This window comes from Aphanomyces invadans (genome assembly GCF_000520115.1).
Source record: "Aphanomyces invadans strain NJM9701 unplaced genomic scaffold supercont1.16, whole genome shotgun sequence".
NCBI classification, from domain to species: domain Eukaryota; phylum Oomycota; class Saprolegniomycetes; order Saprolegniales; family Verrucalvaceae; genus Aphanomyces; species Aphanomyces invadans.
This window is the reverse complement of record NW_008580161.1, coordinates 511664-525558: the sequence shown is the minus strand read 5'-3', so window position 1 is coordinate 525558 and position 13895 is coordinate 511664. Positions and strand designations below refer to the sequence as shown.

Below are 13895 nucleotides of genomic sequence, written 5' to 3'. Positions count from 1 at the left end.
GTCGAACAGTGCACAATGGAGGTTCGAGCACAGAAAGTTGGATCCCTGGTTTGCTCGGTGGTCAGATTGCTCAAAGTTTAACGTAAGTTTGGCACAACTGCAAATTGCCTCTTCTTCGAGAGGCCATTGGGTGGATTTTAAGCCAATAGCATTTCACCACAGCTTCCACTCAAGCGTCATTATCACTTCCCTGCGCTGCCGGCGGGAGCTAGCCGCGGTCGCAACGGGCGTCGGGCTCTCCTCGTGGAAATCTCATCGCGCCCTGAGTGACAAGAATATTGTTATTGAAAGCCGAGGTTGATGCCATTCAGGACTTTTCAGTGTTCATGCCGTTCGTAGATATCCTATTACCTCCACCGGACTCTGCACTGGGCATCAAGCACTACGCATTCGTCATTGTCGGCGCGTCGACCACTGCTTATGCAGCAATTGAAGCCATTCTGCAGCATGAGCCGACGGCGGACATTCTCGTGCTCAGCGACGACGTTCATTTACCTCGAGTTGACCACAAACACGACTCGGAAGATTCCGATACGTCCCCATCGAGTGATGGCGACGAGGCTGCATCACGGCTGATCATGTCCAACACACTCTTCGACACTTTTAATGAGTGGCGGCGGTCGATCACCCCATGGCTCGAAGTTGACGTGGCGACACCTCCGAATGTCGTCACATTAGCCACAGGAAAACATCCAGTCCGTGTCGATGTCGAGGCAAAGCTCATTGCTTTGGACGATGGCTCGATGGTAACAATATTCATGTCTCCCTCTATGCATGAAAAATGAAGGGCTCTTCATCTTGGTAGATTGCTTTCGACAAGTGTTTGATTGCCACTGCAGGCAAGCCACGTCCTCTGTATGTCCTCGACAGTTCTCGCTTGTCGTATGCTCTCGACGACTGCATCAACACGACGGCATCACGCAGTGACTTTGAAGCGCTACACCGGTTATCTCCCGCCATAAAATCTGTGTCAATCATTGGCGGTGGCTTTCTTGCAACGGAGTTGGCCGTCGCACTCGCCGCGGCTCAGCCTAACCGGCAGGTGAGTTGCTGATCGCAACTCAAATTGACGACCACTGGTCATCGCGCGTGTGCCGAACGACTAGGTTGAGCTCCTCTTCGTAACCATGCCAGGGCCATGCGCCCACGAATTGCCCTCATACTTGAGCGTCGAACTCAAAAGGCGGTTGGAAAGCCTCGGAAATGCACATGTAAAGCCAGGCACACTTGTCACCAGCGTCAAAACAAATTCCAACGTGTCGGCGACCTCCTTGGCAGGCAACCTTGGTGGTAGAACTTGTGACGATGTCATGTTGACCTGCATGCACAACGATGCAGAGACCGACGCTCCAGCAACGATTCGCCTCGTCACAGACTATGTCTGCTAGCCCCGACGCACATCGACCCAACGGTGCACGGCGTCGTCGCCGCGAGTCTTGAAGTCGATCCACAAAACGGAGGTATGTGGCGGGTTCACCTTAAGTGTCCCGTCGGTGGGGTATGCCATGTGTGTGGGAGTTAGTTTAGGAGATTGTTTGATACCTAGAAACCAATCTGGAGGAATGTGGAAGGAGGGGTATTGACTGGATTGCATGCTCCATCGACAACACGAGAATTCACGGCAGCGATAGGCATCGTCGTGAACGCTCAATTGGATGCGTTGGCCGACATCTTTGTGGCCGGAAGCGCCGCGAGTTACTTTGACGAATTTGTGGGGCGGCGCCGCGTCGATCGGTACGACCATGCGGTCAACTCGGGGCTCTTGGCAGGCTACAACATAGTACGAGTGTGGTGCGTGTCCCACGGTTGGATCAACTTGGGCAACGTACCTTGGCACGCAGACATTCACGAATGTCTATCCAGGCGGCGCCGACTGGGACGAAAAAGGTCTACCGACACCAGCCCATGTTTCGAAGCAACATGAATTGGACTGGCGTCACGTGTGAAGGCGTGGGGGTGATCGACGCATCGCTGCGAACGGTAGGGGTGTGGCTGCGCCCATCCCGATCGTCGGCAAAGCCCTACGAACGCGGCATCGTGTACTACCTCCGGGGCAACAAGATCGTCGGCATGTTGTTGCGGAACGCCGAGGACATGCTCGAGAAAGCCAAGATAGTCATGGCAACGAAACCTACGGTTGCGAGCGTGGCAGACGTCCCCAAGGTGATCTCGCTCGGGCCGGACGAGTGGCTCCACATCGAGACAACAGAAGGACTTCAGATCCATGCCCACCAAAATTAGGCTGCCAGACCAATGTCGCACCGTAAAGCCTCAAGTTGGCCCATGTTTGGAAGTATCGTCGCGTTCGAACAAGCCGACACCGCCCGGGCTCACTTCGGACATGCTACACCTTTAGGGAACATGTTTTTGATTGAACGATTGCCTTAACAGCAGCGTAAGGCGATGAAGCGTATGCTACCCGCACACGGCGCCTTGTCGAGGAGGACGCCCCACTCGTGCGTGCCACCGTACGTCCAATGCATTCGTTTCGTCGGGAAAACCGGCCTTTAGTCTGTGCCGCTCCAGACGAGGCTGTTCACGAACTGGCGCGATTCAGTGTCCTTAGAAGTGTTTTGATAATTTTGAATTCTCCAATCCGTTTTCGTGTCGGCGTAGCTTTGGTACCTCACCATTGAAATATGTGAAGCCGACGGACTTGTCCTTCGCCATTCACATTGTCGCCTTGACGTTCGTGGTTCAATATGAAATCGCACGCCGCTCCTTGGACCTGGCGCTCCTCGTCCACTTTCCGTACGACCAAAGGTTGCATGTCCCGTACAGGTTTTGCCAAGGTGGGGCGTCGATACCTCGCAGTGCGGCCCCAGCGCCACTAGTGTCACCGTCGACACAGGTTTGAGCTCCCCATATCTTCGCTGCTGCATGGGGGCAATGTGACGGGGCAGGAATGAATATCGGACAAGGTTCAGCGTGTGGCGGACGATTCTTCGATCAAGTCGTCTCGGACAAATATGTGGTTGACTGCGGCATTTGCACGACCTGTACCGACATAAGTGTTTCAAGTGCTTGAAAGAGTCTTCTCCCTGTCGAGATCTCCTCATGGTTCGATCGTAGGTCCAATGCGCGTGCAAGAAGGGCTTCAACGAACATTCGTGCGAGTGCTGCTCTCGCGACACGTCGTACAACGCAGACAAATTCATGAACGTACTCTCATCGGTTTGGAGCCTGGAGTGTCCATTGTCATGCGGTCGTCGATGTTACGTGCAATTTGAAAAACAACTCCTACGACGACATCCCGGGCATGGAGGATGCGCACTTTCAAAGCCGTCGTATGTTCTCCGGTCTCTGACATGACGATGCGCGACAGGTGATTCCGGCACAACAAGCAACGCGTCCGTGGTCGACATGTGCATCTAACCAACCGCTCCCCAACTGCGGTGCCATGGGTGAGTGGCGTGGGCAAGCGAACGACTTCGCGCATGGCGATGCTGTACCGACGCCGCTCACCTATTTGCCTCGATTCGAGTGCTATTGGGTCGTCGTGAGGTACACGCTGTCGGACTGTGTCGATTGCGTGCAGTCAACGGCAACAAATGGCAAAACTATTCCGCTGTCGGTTTCCTTGAAGCGGCTATCCTGGCGTAGCCCCTATACTTCGCCCTCTAGAAAAGTCCGCCCCCAGCAACGTTCGCGGCATGGCAAGGATGGGTCGGGCTAACGTCAAATATATGTCTGGGGGGCTTATATACGTGGTGGAGGAAATCGATGGCAACGTGGGCTAGTCTCGTGAAAGTCAGTGGAACGGGATTCGCCGTGGTCAAAGTGTGATGCCCCAAGTGCCCACTTCAGTTGATCGTCCTGAGCAATCCCGACCACCACTCCAGAAGCGTTTCACTGTACGAGTTACAAATTGTCATGTTGAATGCATAGAATGAGCTCTTTCCGTCGGGATGCGCAATGTCTCAGCCCCCATTCATGTGTGTGCGATAAATGTGACGATCGTGTGCATTCTATAACGTGCCCGTCGGGGCTGCCGAGACCCGGCGGATAGCATGCTCGAACGAGAAGGACGGCAAAACCAAAAATGGAGCGCGCTGGTCGTAGACGAGTCGGCAAGTGGGATCGCCCTCACACCACCAAATGCAAGGGGTTCACCGTGCGCAGTCTCAAAATGGACAAGGTACAAAACGGACGAACCTCTCTCATTGACTTGGGGGGACTTGGGGGGGAGTCGAAATTCGCAGGATCCAAGACGTTTCCGGTGCCGAAGTCACTGCCGCGTCCGCTGGGGCTGACATCCATTACCGTCACTTCCATTCAAGACCCTAGCCCTGAAAATTTCAGCTCAAATACAAAACACAAGATGTTTGACACCGCAAGGCCGACGGTGCTTAGAAGACCAAGTATTCGTGGCTGACCAAACCCCTTCCACACAACCACTGGATGCAGGTTCGATTCTCCTGCATCTTGTGCATCGAACGTTAGTCCTTTCTTGCCAGGACTATTCTCCAGGCAAATGACATGCTTCGTTTATGACAGCTCGTCAAGAATCCTCGTGTAACATTGAAATTTGCGTGTGCTTCGTTTTGTATTGCCCGGACATAAGGCACTTTTTTTGTCTGTATCCGTTTGACAACCCGACGACGTCTGGGCAGTTTGTGACAGCACCGTATGCACGGAGTGCGATGGCGTCACAAAAAAGAAATTTAACATGGTGTCACGAATTCATTCATGGAAATTGAATGGTGTGACCTTGCATGAGCATTATGGCCGAGAGCACCCGACAACACGAGCTACTGTGCGTGCAGCAGGAAACCTTACCGCAGGGACGCGACTGTCGGGGACCATCACGCGGAACGTTGGTCAAGGTAGGATAAAATGACATGCCACGTGGCAGGATTTCGTCATGACCGTGGATGAAGGCCGTTTTGGATTTGCCGTCGAAGTCACCGAATATGCCGATCGGTAGTTGTTGGCTGTGCAAGTCAGTGCTAGACATTATCGTGATAGATGCCAAAACCACTTGAACGCAGGTAAATATCCAAATGACACAGTGGATCATGTTCTACAGGTCTGTGGTAACACAAATGGATGATAAATTTCAAAATGATGCTCGTGCAATTACTCGAATAGTACAAATTTTCAATACGTATCCAGTTTGACAGGTTTCATTATGTGGGGGAGACAAGTCCCTGATGAAAAGCCATGCCGTGCACTTTTGAGCCGTGCAACCTTTCGAACTCAACGTGTTAGTATTGCTACATTATTGCTAAATTCCCTTCCCAATGAATATTGTAGTCGAAAGGGAGATGGTGCGGCGGCAATTGAACGCTGTCACGGGCGGATGCTGGATACGCCGCCGCGTCCCGTCCACTACCCGACCGAATTCGTCAGGCCCAGCATCATATGCTCGTTTTGACTTCGTGGAATCCCCGCTAGCCACCGTGGCCATTCGTTCTGAATCTTGTTAGCTGGGTGAAACGGCGCACTGTTAAGGTGACTTGCAAACTCGCCAGGCGCCACTAGACGTGATCTTGCGGATCACAATATTCCAACAATTGGCAGACCTTCCAAGCTGTGCCTGTTCAGCTCTACCGGTTGCAGCACGAAAAGCTGATGCGTGGCGAACGGCTTGAGCTCCCTTCACATCGTGCTAGGAAGACTCTTTTGTCATTAGTTCGAAAGCCGCGTCATTCCTTCGAGCTGTTGCCAATCAAGTTGGAATGGGCTATGGTCGGTTCTTGGTGCACAAGGAGCAAGTCTGCGCTGCGGTGGCCGAGGAATGCCCCCCTGCGGATGAGGTGAACGGTCACCAGTGACGGTCGAAAGCTACTTCGATCGCATCCATGACGGCGAGATTCAAGAAATACCATTGGAACTCGTTGCCCTCTACGGGAATGATACGGTAGCTGCGGAGTGTGGGACCAGCCGCCACAGCGTAAACGTTGGCACTTTCTGCAGTCGGCAACCGCCCAAATACGTCTTTTGCAAGCGTGCTTTGCCACGCGAAGCACTGGTCCGTAAGACTTTCAACGTCCAGGAGTTGGGTCACGCTGCCCCTTTCTCGAATCGAGACTCGGTCGCCGTAGTCACTTGAAGTCGCCCAACACGGCAAATTAGCCACGCGTCCGGCTCTTTGTCACGACGGTCCGTCCAAGCGGCGGATTTCAAACGTGCAGCACCAGCACATGTGTCGTGGATGGTGGCAGCAGCGCCGTCCGCGTGGTCCACAGCGACGATGTCTACAGCAGAACACGCGCGTTTTGCATAGCGCGTGATTGGTCGCGCAGTACTGTCCTCGCCGACTCGAGTTGCGATAGAGTACCTGACACAGTTGCAAATGTGGATGGGGCAGTAGAGACCGAGAGAGGCGAGAGCGGCCGTCTGTGTTCAGAGGTGGACTCGGCTGAAATCGAAGACGTACAAAAGTTGTCGGGAACGCATCGTCGTTTGTGCATGTTGTCGTGAGTGGCGCAGTCTTCGCATTGCCCAACCCGACATTGCCTGCAGATGCACCCCCACCAGCATTTGACACAGCCACCGTACAATGTGCCCCCGGAAGGATACAAGGACGCAACCGACGGCACTCCCCACATGATGTTCGACCACCACACACATCGTTATGTGTACGAAGACCAAGTGCCCCACCACAGCCACCACCTCCAACAGCACGTGCTACATCCACACGTCGACATGGGCCAGTGGCCGCAGCCCAGCCCTCACCACGATTATCCACACGACCCAGACGCGACGCCATGGAGAGCCACGTACCAACCGCCTCTGGCATATTCCACCATGCCCGAGTCGACAAACTCTGCTGACTATTTCCACCAGTGAGTCCCCACAGTCATCTTACATCGCAATGCTCAAAGATTCAACACAGGACTGTGCCCAGAGCACCACAACTCGACGACCGACACTACCCTCACTTGACTGCGCCCTACACGATAATACCATGCGCCGTTCCCATGTTGCCTCCGTCGTTGCCATCCCATCTCGACTCTGGTACACCAATGTAGCAGCCCGGACGCCGACGTCGCATAAGGAGGTTGTATTAGGGCGGTCGTTGCCGTTTGTCGCAATGTCGTCGGCTGTTGACTTTGCCTCGTCCGTCGATCCCATGAAGCCAAGCGTTGTCAACTTCGTCAACGTGCAGCCACCACCCGACTACGTCGAAGTGCCAAATCAATGCCTCGAACGAGATTGCATGGCAGTCATACGATATCGGGGCTACTGCAAATTGCACGGCGGGGCTCGAAAGTGTTGCGTTGTGTCGTGTACCAAAGGCATTCAAGGGCGCAATCGATGCATTGCACATGGCGGGGGCAAGCGATGCCAGCACACAAACTGCGTCCGCGCTGCCCAGTCGCATGGTCTTTGCAAGTCCCATGGTGGCGGAACACGCTGCAAATTCCACGGGTGCCCCAAGACGGCCCAGGTAGGCCGAACACTCACAGTTGTGTCGCCTATTCCTGCGATCTTACTTTGTCACGGGCAGGGTGGGGGTTTCTGCCGAATGCACGGTGGTGGTCGCAAATGCAAGTGGCCGGGGTGTACGAATAGCGCCCAGAGAGAAGAATTGTGCGCGAAACACGGCCAAAAACGGATCTGCAGCGTCCTGGGATGCGATCGAACCGACCGTGGCGGCGGGTTCTGCATGAATCATCGCAAGGACAAGATATGCTGCATTGTGACTTGCACCCGCCTCATCGCCACGACTGCTTTTGCCGGCCAAGCGACCATGTGTGCCCACCACGTGTCGGAGCACGTCGCCGCCACGACAGACCCGCTGCCGTTCTCGCTCGGCGACGGGGCCAACTCGCAAATGAGCCATGTCATCATCACCAACCATAACGTTGGTTGATTATTCAAAGGGCTTTCTTCGTCGGATCGGTAGTAGAAGTTGGCCCTCTCGATGAAGACAAACCAGTGCACATGAGATGGGGGTGCTCTGGTGGTGAGGGTCGTCGGGGGCACTCGTGGCTGGCTCACACGCTCTGCGCGTGCAACGTTTAGACGAGGTTGTAAGTCAGAGCAAGATTGAAGAAGTGCTAGATTTGTGTAGTCGTTGCGTTGACCAGCGGCGATTGCGATGCACGACAGGGCAGGTGGGATCATATATTATGAGTAAAACTTGGACGCTATCGAGTCTTCGGCATCGCCTGGTGCCACAGGCGTGGGCTGCACGTATCGATAGTCGACAACGACAAGGCCCATCTTTCGGAACGACGAGATGTACCCGACAACGCCAGATACGTTGGCCGTAAACTTGTCCAGGTCAAAGTTCTCCGGCACTTTGACGACGACGTATTGCGTTCGGCCGACAAGACGCTCGCACACGTCGGCGAGGGGAGTGTTGCCCAGAAAGAGGTCGACCGTGCACCGAGAGCGGTACTCGGGGCCACCCCACGGCGGGTCCACAAACACAACGTCCTGGCTAAAGCACTCGACTACGTCCACGTAGTTGGCGCAATAGCATTGGACGTTGACAAGCGACATAACCGCGTGGAGGTTGTGCACGAGCATTTGAAATCGCGTCGCATCGATCTCGACGGCTTGGACGTAGCGGAAGAATGTGCAAAACGAAGCGGTGTTGCCGCCGACACACGCAGTCGAGTCGGTCACGATGGAGTCAGGGCTGAGCCCAGGCAAGGCCGAAATGAAGTGCGAAATGCGCGCCGCCGTCTTCATGTCCGTGACGCTGTACTGCGCGACGTCGTCGAGTTGCATTTGAATGCGTAGTTCCGGCGGGAGACCGCCAAATAGAAAGTCACGCTTGTCGTTCGGATCGTTGGTCGTCTTGTTCTTCTTCAAGAGCGACTTCGACACAGATCGACTTGTCGGTGTTTGTGACGTGGGTGACGAGGCGGTTGACGTGGACGGAGGAATCGACAAGGCACTGGGTGACGATGTTGTCAGTGAGTTCCACAGGGACAGCTCGTTTGTGTTCAAAGGCCGGACCTCAATGTCGTGGTCACCAGTCTGGTTGTTGGCGGCGTCGGACACCGTTTGCCATGAATCTGTGTCAATTTTGTCAGCATATACGATGGAATCGTTGGCTGGCAATGGTGGAGATAGTTCGAGAGATGCAAACATGGCCATGATGTCCTTGGAAGTATCGTCATCCGTTCTGTCATGTGTGGCCTCTTGTCGAGGGTTGGTTGGTGTGCGTTTGCTGCATGACGAGGCCCCATGGGCCAGCGAACACGTAGGCGATGACGCGGGCTGGGTGGACGTTCGGGGTGACGTTCGCATCATGCGGAGCGAGGGATGTGAACTGGTGCGCAACTCCACGGTCCTCTTCACTGAGCGGTCGAGGACGCGCCCGCCCACGACATGGACCAATCACCTGCTTCCCTGTGCTCGATGCGTCGAACACCTCAATTCGTTTAACGTTACTACGTTTCATGATAAAACCTGCGCATTTTGTTGAAAAATGCAAGTTTTAACGGTTTAACTTGCTGGAATAGGCTTGGGTAAAATCATGGTCGCGAGGATACCAAAGAGACATGGCAGAATTGTAGTTGCATGGCTCTCTCCATTCGGTGACGCCACGTAATATAATGCACCTGAACTTGCTTATATTATGCAAAACTAAAAATTCCTATAAAAACATCCTCACTATTGGAGACCGGAAATTCTGCTGTGTTTTTGCACGCCGGTCTTTGGGAAGTTTTGGTGTGAAATCGATAAATGCGTTATTTTTCGACTAAAACGTGGAAAAATCGTCGGATTTTCGGAAAGAATTGCAATTGCACCATTAAACGGGTGTTCGGATGTATTCGACGCCCCCTCATTATCCGGATATCCACTTCTCCCGTGTCGCGTCGACCGAGCCAGGGATGGCGAGGAAGTACGTGCGAGTGCAGGGCCAAGTCCAGAAGGTGATGTTCCGTCAGACTCTAATCCGAGCGATGATCAAGCGCGGCTTGACAGGAGGAGCGTCCAACAACCGCCAGCAAAGAGACGTTGTCGACATCACTATGGACGGTGATACTGATGTGATTGACGACCTTGTCGAGGCACTGCGCACGACCAAGCCACTCAATAGTTGGGGAGCACAAGTCGACACTATTAAGGTGCTTCCATCAGGCGTGGCAGTTGATGCCCATCAGGTGGTTTGCATACGTTGGGTGCTCGATGTCTCAACTTCAGGTGCGACAGGTCACAACCACCAACGTCGACGATCGCTCGTGGAACCCGAATGTCGAGATGTACCTGTGATATTTGGTCTTGCCGACGTCATGCGCATGAATGCAGGATGTATTTTTACTCTGGTACAGCTATACGCCATGGCACCGTGAACAGTGACAGGGTGACAGGATCACTGGGATTGAATGCTCTCTCAGCCGGCAAAACTTAGTTCAACGTGTATTCCGAAGTAGACTGTCGACCTACTTTACGGAATCGGGAAGACGACAACGGCGGGGGCCTCGTGGTGTTTACACAAGGTTGTGGTCGATGGTGGAGTTTAGGGCAGCGGTGGAATCCCCGAATGACTCTTGATGGCCACGAGGGCATAATTAAGCACACTCAGGTTCAGGTGCTCCAGTGCCAGCACAGCATGAGACGCAGATGGAGACGTGTACCCAATCGAGCGAAGCACGTTTTCCACCGAGGGGTAAGCTGTAAGGAGAGGGCGGTAGCGAGACTGGTCGTCGATGCGAATGCAGTCGGAGAGGTCTTTGTCCATAATGACGGATGACAGCATTAGCTCAAGGGACCGCAGCACCTACGACGCAAACTCTAGACCCGCGTTCGTTCATTCGATGGAGAAGGGACGAACCTGGACGCGATCGGGAAGTTGCGGAATATCCACATTGAGACAGTCCAGCGCTCGTTCAATACCATTCATTTGGGTGTGCGTGGGGGGGCTGAATGGCTGTGACGACGCTGGGCGTTGATTGAGGCGGGCAAATGCAAGCATGGCCTGGTGGACGAGGTAGCTATGGTCGGGATGTGTCGAGTTTTGCTGTTTTTCGAGTTGGGGTGGTGGGTGGGTCTGGCCTTGATGGCTCAAGCCCCCGACTTTGGTCGGACGTGCGTTGGAGTGGGTCAGTTGCTGCGGCGGTCGCGCCAATTCCCTGCACATGACGGAGCTCGTTCAATGGATACGATGAAAAGACGTCGTCGCTACCGGGCCTTGAGTAGGGCTTGTCGCGCTGACAGACTTGCTTTCATACAGTCAGTGAGAGCGGGGGGCTGATGCGAAGAGGGGAGTCGGAGCGAGGTGACTGGAGCGCCATGGACTACTCTTGGATGAAAGATAGTCGTGCCATGTGGTGCAGAGACAGCAGCTGTGCGGGCACTGTTTGGATCTCGAATCTATGTCGTAGCAGATTCAAAATGACGAGGGATAACACGATGCTTTACCGGATGCGTCAATGGACTCAAATTGTTGTGTTCATTATTTGGCGTGATTGCAGGGCGGCTCGTTGGAGGATTCATCATGGCGTTGCTGGGGGTATTCCTTCGATTGCTTGGAGGATGGACGGGGTTTTCCATGGAAGAGTCCATCCATTGCTGGGATGGAAATGGCGGAGGCATCGGACGCTTCTGTCGCGTCGGCTGGGGGGATTCTGGCTGCGGTTGGAACTCGGCCATGAGTTTGCCGTAGTTGTGCGTCGCATATGGACACTCGGTGTCGTCCGTTGTGTTCGTTTGAAAGCTGACCGTGGATTCCAAGTCACTTGCTTGATTGAACGACGATGGGTACGGGAGCAGCGCAAGTTGCGACTGCATTTGCGAACTGCACGGCGTTGGTTGGGGACATGTCAAGAGGTGCTGGTGGCGACTAGTCAGTAGTTGAGCCTGAGGCAGGAAATCACGCCTGTTCATGATTCCTGCACGTCGTCTCAGTGGGCATCCTCGAGCCAGAACAGTATTGTAACGTACGATCTGGTTGCGGCGGCGGCGGCGTCAGGACAAATTCCGAGACAGCATTCTCATCATCGTCGAATTCAAGCACGGGACGGGGGGTCGACGCCAGGTTGGCAGGGGTGCGTACAAACGTGGGAGTTGTTGAGGTTGTGGCGGCGGCAGCAGCGGCCTGCTTTGACCGCTACGACGAAGCCAAGTTGTCAACATATTCGAATCGAACCATGAAACAACACGATTCAAGATGGCGTACGTGCACCGTGTCGTAAGCCAAGGCAGGTTGCTGCTTGTACCCGTGTCGAGACACGAAATTCAAGGACGCGTAGTCACTTTTCTGTTGAACAGGATCTCGCACCTCTTCTGGATCTTCGTCGTCCCAGCCGCGCTGTCGGCCGCTCTGGAGCGGCGGCGACTGCAAATAGTCCACGACACTGGTGTCGACGTTCACGGTACAGACAGAGCTCCCGCAGTAGTCGTCCCTGTACAAACCAGCATGGAGTCATTTTGGAGTCATGCGCGACGCCCTCCACAAATTCGATTCACCCAACTGTCATAATATATTCTGTCGGCGAACGACATAGGCGTCAACGAGGTGGCTAGGAACGACGACGAAACGTACGATATCGCGTGATTGCATCGAGCACGCATCATGCAGACCGTGCAAATGCGTACGCGAGTGAGACCAAAGTTGGTGGCGTCGATCTCGCGATGTGGCGAGCACATGTTGCATACGACTACCAAAGTCAGCAACGAATTGAAAACAAAACCAAAGTACCTTCGCCACATTGCCGGCAATGGTGCTTTCGTCGAAAGAGAAACATCTTGAGGCATACGGCGCACGTCCGCCGGTCTGTGTCTGGGATCCATCGCGACCGCTCGACAAATTGCATCCGGCCCAGCCTGTCTCGATCCAGGTACATGGCAAACTCGCGGACAGCCGCGACGCGTCGGAACATCATGAGCTCCAGGTCCCTCGGATGCGCGGGCTGCAGTCGCGCGTTTTGGATTTGGCAGAACGACGTGAGGCGTACGGTGTGGTCACGGCTCGTCGCTGTCACGAGAAGCCCTGTGCGCTGAAATGTGTCCCGCTGCAGGCCATAGTGGGCAAAGTCGGGTACTTCCTTGTCCATGGACACACTCTGCTGAATGCAAAACCCCATCTAGAGCACAGCATGTGCATGGGATAATGGCACGAGAGGAATCACAAGCACCTTTTCGTGGACCTCGGTCTCCTTGTGGATGCCTGCATACTCGAGAAAGCAAAAGTCACTGCCGAGACCCTTGCCATTTTTCGTCGGAGGTTGCAGCACACACCACTTGAGTGCTGTGTAAAAGTACGCCGGTCGGTTTTGCTTGGTGGTCGGCAGTTTATGGAGACACACGCCATCGACAAAGTTGGCGCCGTACAGACCTCGCATCTGCTTGCGGTACTCGTCCGTTTTGCACGACGCGATTGCATTCATCACCTGCGCCAGATCTTGCTCTATCATCCAGGATACATTGGTGTCATGTGTCACCTTGTTACCTTGGAGAACGACGCGTTCACGATAATCGTGGAGCGATACAGCATGGATGATGGCGCACGCTGCGAGTTATTGTCCATGTCGACAAAGCGGGTCTTCATAACTTGCGGGCCGTCCACCGATGCCGCTTGTCCTTTTTCCTAGTCAAGCCCCACACATTGCATCAGTGATTGAGAGAAGCGTGGAGAGGTTGTGTGTACCTCGCATGGGACCCATTGCATTGCTTGCGGGTACCGCCCTTGAAACAGGTCCTGCATTCCGCGCAGTTTCTCCTTGGCAAGTCGACGCAAGTGCGCTTCGTCCTCCTCATTCAGCTTCACGGGGGGAAAGAACTTTGGCGGCACGGGCAGTAGCATCGTGGAGGTGGTGCAGATTTGTGCCATCGGGGTTGTCTGCCCCATGCCATCCTTTGATGAACATCCCCACCCTGCTGGGGGTATTCCTTCGATTGCTTGGAGGATGGACGGGGTTTTCCATGGAAGAGTCCATCCATTGCTGGGATGGAAATGGCGGAGGCATCGGACGCTGCTGTCGCGT

At 54.4% G+C, this 13895-nt stretch overlaps 5 protein-coding genes across 7 annotated transcripts; 3 read left to right on the top strand and 2 right to left on the bottom strand.

Annotated features, from left to right (window-relative positions):
* Nucleotides 1-326: 326 nt before the first annotated feature.
* On the top strand, nt 327-2241 carry H310_08104 (hypothetical protein; the record flags this gene model as incomplete). The annotated part of the gene is made up of 6 exons (XM_008873734.1): nt 327-746; nt 806-1042; nt 1107-1258; nt 1339-1460; nt 1632-1780; nt 1864-2241. The coding sequence occupies 6 exons, from the start codon at nt 327-329 to the stop codon at nt 2239-2241; spliced, it is 1458 nt and encodes a 485-aa protein (XP_008871956.1).
* A 4185-nt stretch (nt 2242-6426) lies between these two features.
* On the top strand, nt 6427-7822 carry H310_08103 (hypothetical protein; the record flags this gene model as incomplete). Its single annotated transcript, XM_008873733.1, has 4 exons — nt 6427-6791; nt 6854-6963; nt 7017-7396; nt 7457-7822. The coding sequence occupies exons 1-4, from the start codon at nt 6469-6471 to the stop codon at nt 7820-7822; spliced, it is 1179 nt and encodes a 392-aa protein (XP_008871955.1). The 5' UTR covers nt 6427-6468.
* A 238-nt stretch (nt 7823-8060) lies between these two features.
* Nucleotides 8061-9292, bottom strand: H310_08102 (hypothetical protein). The gene has a single exon (XM_008873732.1). The coding sequence runs from the start codon at nt 9214-9216 to the stop codon at nt 8080-8082; it is 1137 nt and encodes a 378-aa protein (XP_008871954.1). The 5' UTR covers nt 9217-9292; the 3' UTR covers nt 8061-8079.
* A 472-nt stretch (nt 9293-9764) lies between these two features.
* On the top strand, nt 9765-10339 carry H310_08101 (hypothetical protein). Its single transcript, XM_008873731.1, has 2 exons — nt 9765-10073; nt 10123-10339. Exons 1-2 carry the CDS (start codon nt 9801-9803, stop codon nt 10180-10182), a joined length of 333 nt encoding a protein of 110 aa, XP_008871953.1. The 5' UTR covers nt 9765-9800; the 3' UTR covers nt 10183-10339.
* On the bottom strand, nt 10293-13777 carry H310_08100 (hypothetical protein). 3 transcript variants are annotated; one of them, XM_008873729.1, is made up of 11 exons: nt 13559-13777; nt 13361-13498; nt 13047-13318; nt 12611-12995; nt 12455-12569; nt 12089-12314; nt 11854-12019; nt 11332-11801; nt 11096-11283; nt 10745-11042; nt 10293-10690 (listed from the first exon to the last, which is right to left on the bottom strand). In XM_008873729.1, the coding sequence occupies exons 3-11, from the start codon at nt 13296-13298 to the stop codon at nt 10430-10432; spliced, it is 2361 nt and encodes a 786-aa protein (XP_008871951.1). In that variant the 5' UTR covers nt 13299-13318; nt 13361-13498; nt 13559-13777; the 3' UTR covers nt 10293-10429. The 3 variants fall into 3 exon arrangements, with proteins under 3 accessions (XP_008871951.1, XP_008871952.1, XP_008871950.1); XM_008873730.1 differs by having other exon boundaries at nt 13047-13312; XM_008873728.1 differs by having other exon boundaries at nt 13047-13301.
* Between the last annotated feature and the right edge of the window lie 118 nt (nt 13778-13895).

Coding starts and splice junctions, on each gene's coding strand:
- H310_08102 (XM_008873732.1), bottom strand. CDS start 9,216: ATGATGCGAACGTCACCCCGAACGTCCACCCAGCCCGCGTCATCGCCT.
- H310_08101 (XM_008873731.1), top strand. CDS start 9,801: ATGGCGAGGAAGTACGTGCGAGTGCAGGGCCAAGTCCAGAAGGTGATG. Junction 10,074..10,122: donor TGGCAGTTGATGCCCATCAG/GTGGTTTGCATA, acceptor CAGGTGCGACAG/GTCACAACCACCAACGTCGA.
- H310_08100 (XM_008873728.1), bottom strand. CDS start 13,759: ATGGGGCAGACAACCCCGATGGCACAAATCTGCACCACCTCCACGATG. Junction 12,996..13,046: donor AGACCGAGGTCCACGAAAAG/GTGCTTGTGATT, acceptor GCTGTGCTCTAG/ATGGGGTTTTGCATTCAGCA. Junction 10,691..10,744: donor AACTTCCCGATCGCGTCCAG/GTTCGTCCCTTC, acceptor TTTGCGTCGTAG/GTGCTGCGGTCCCTTGAGCT.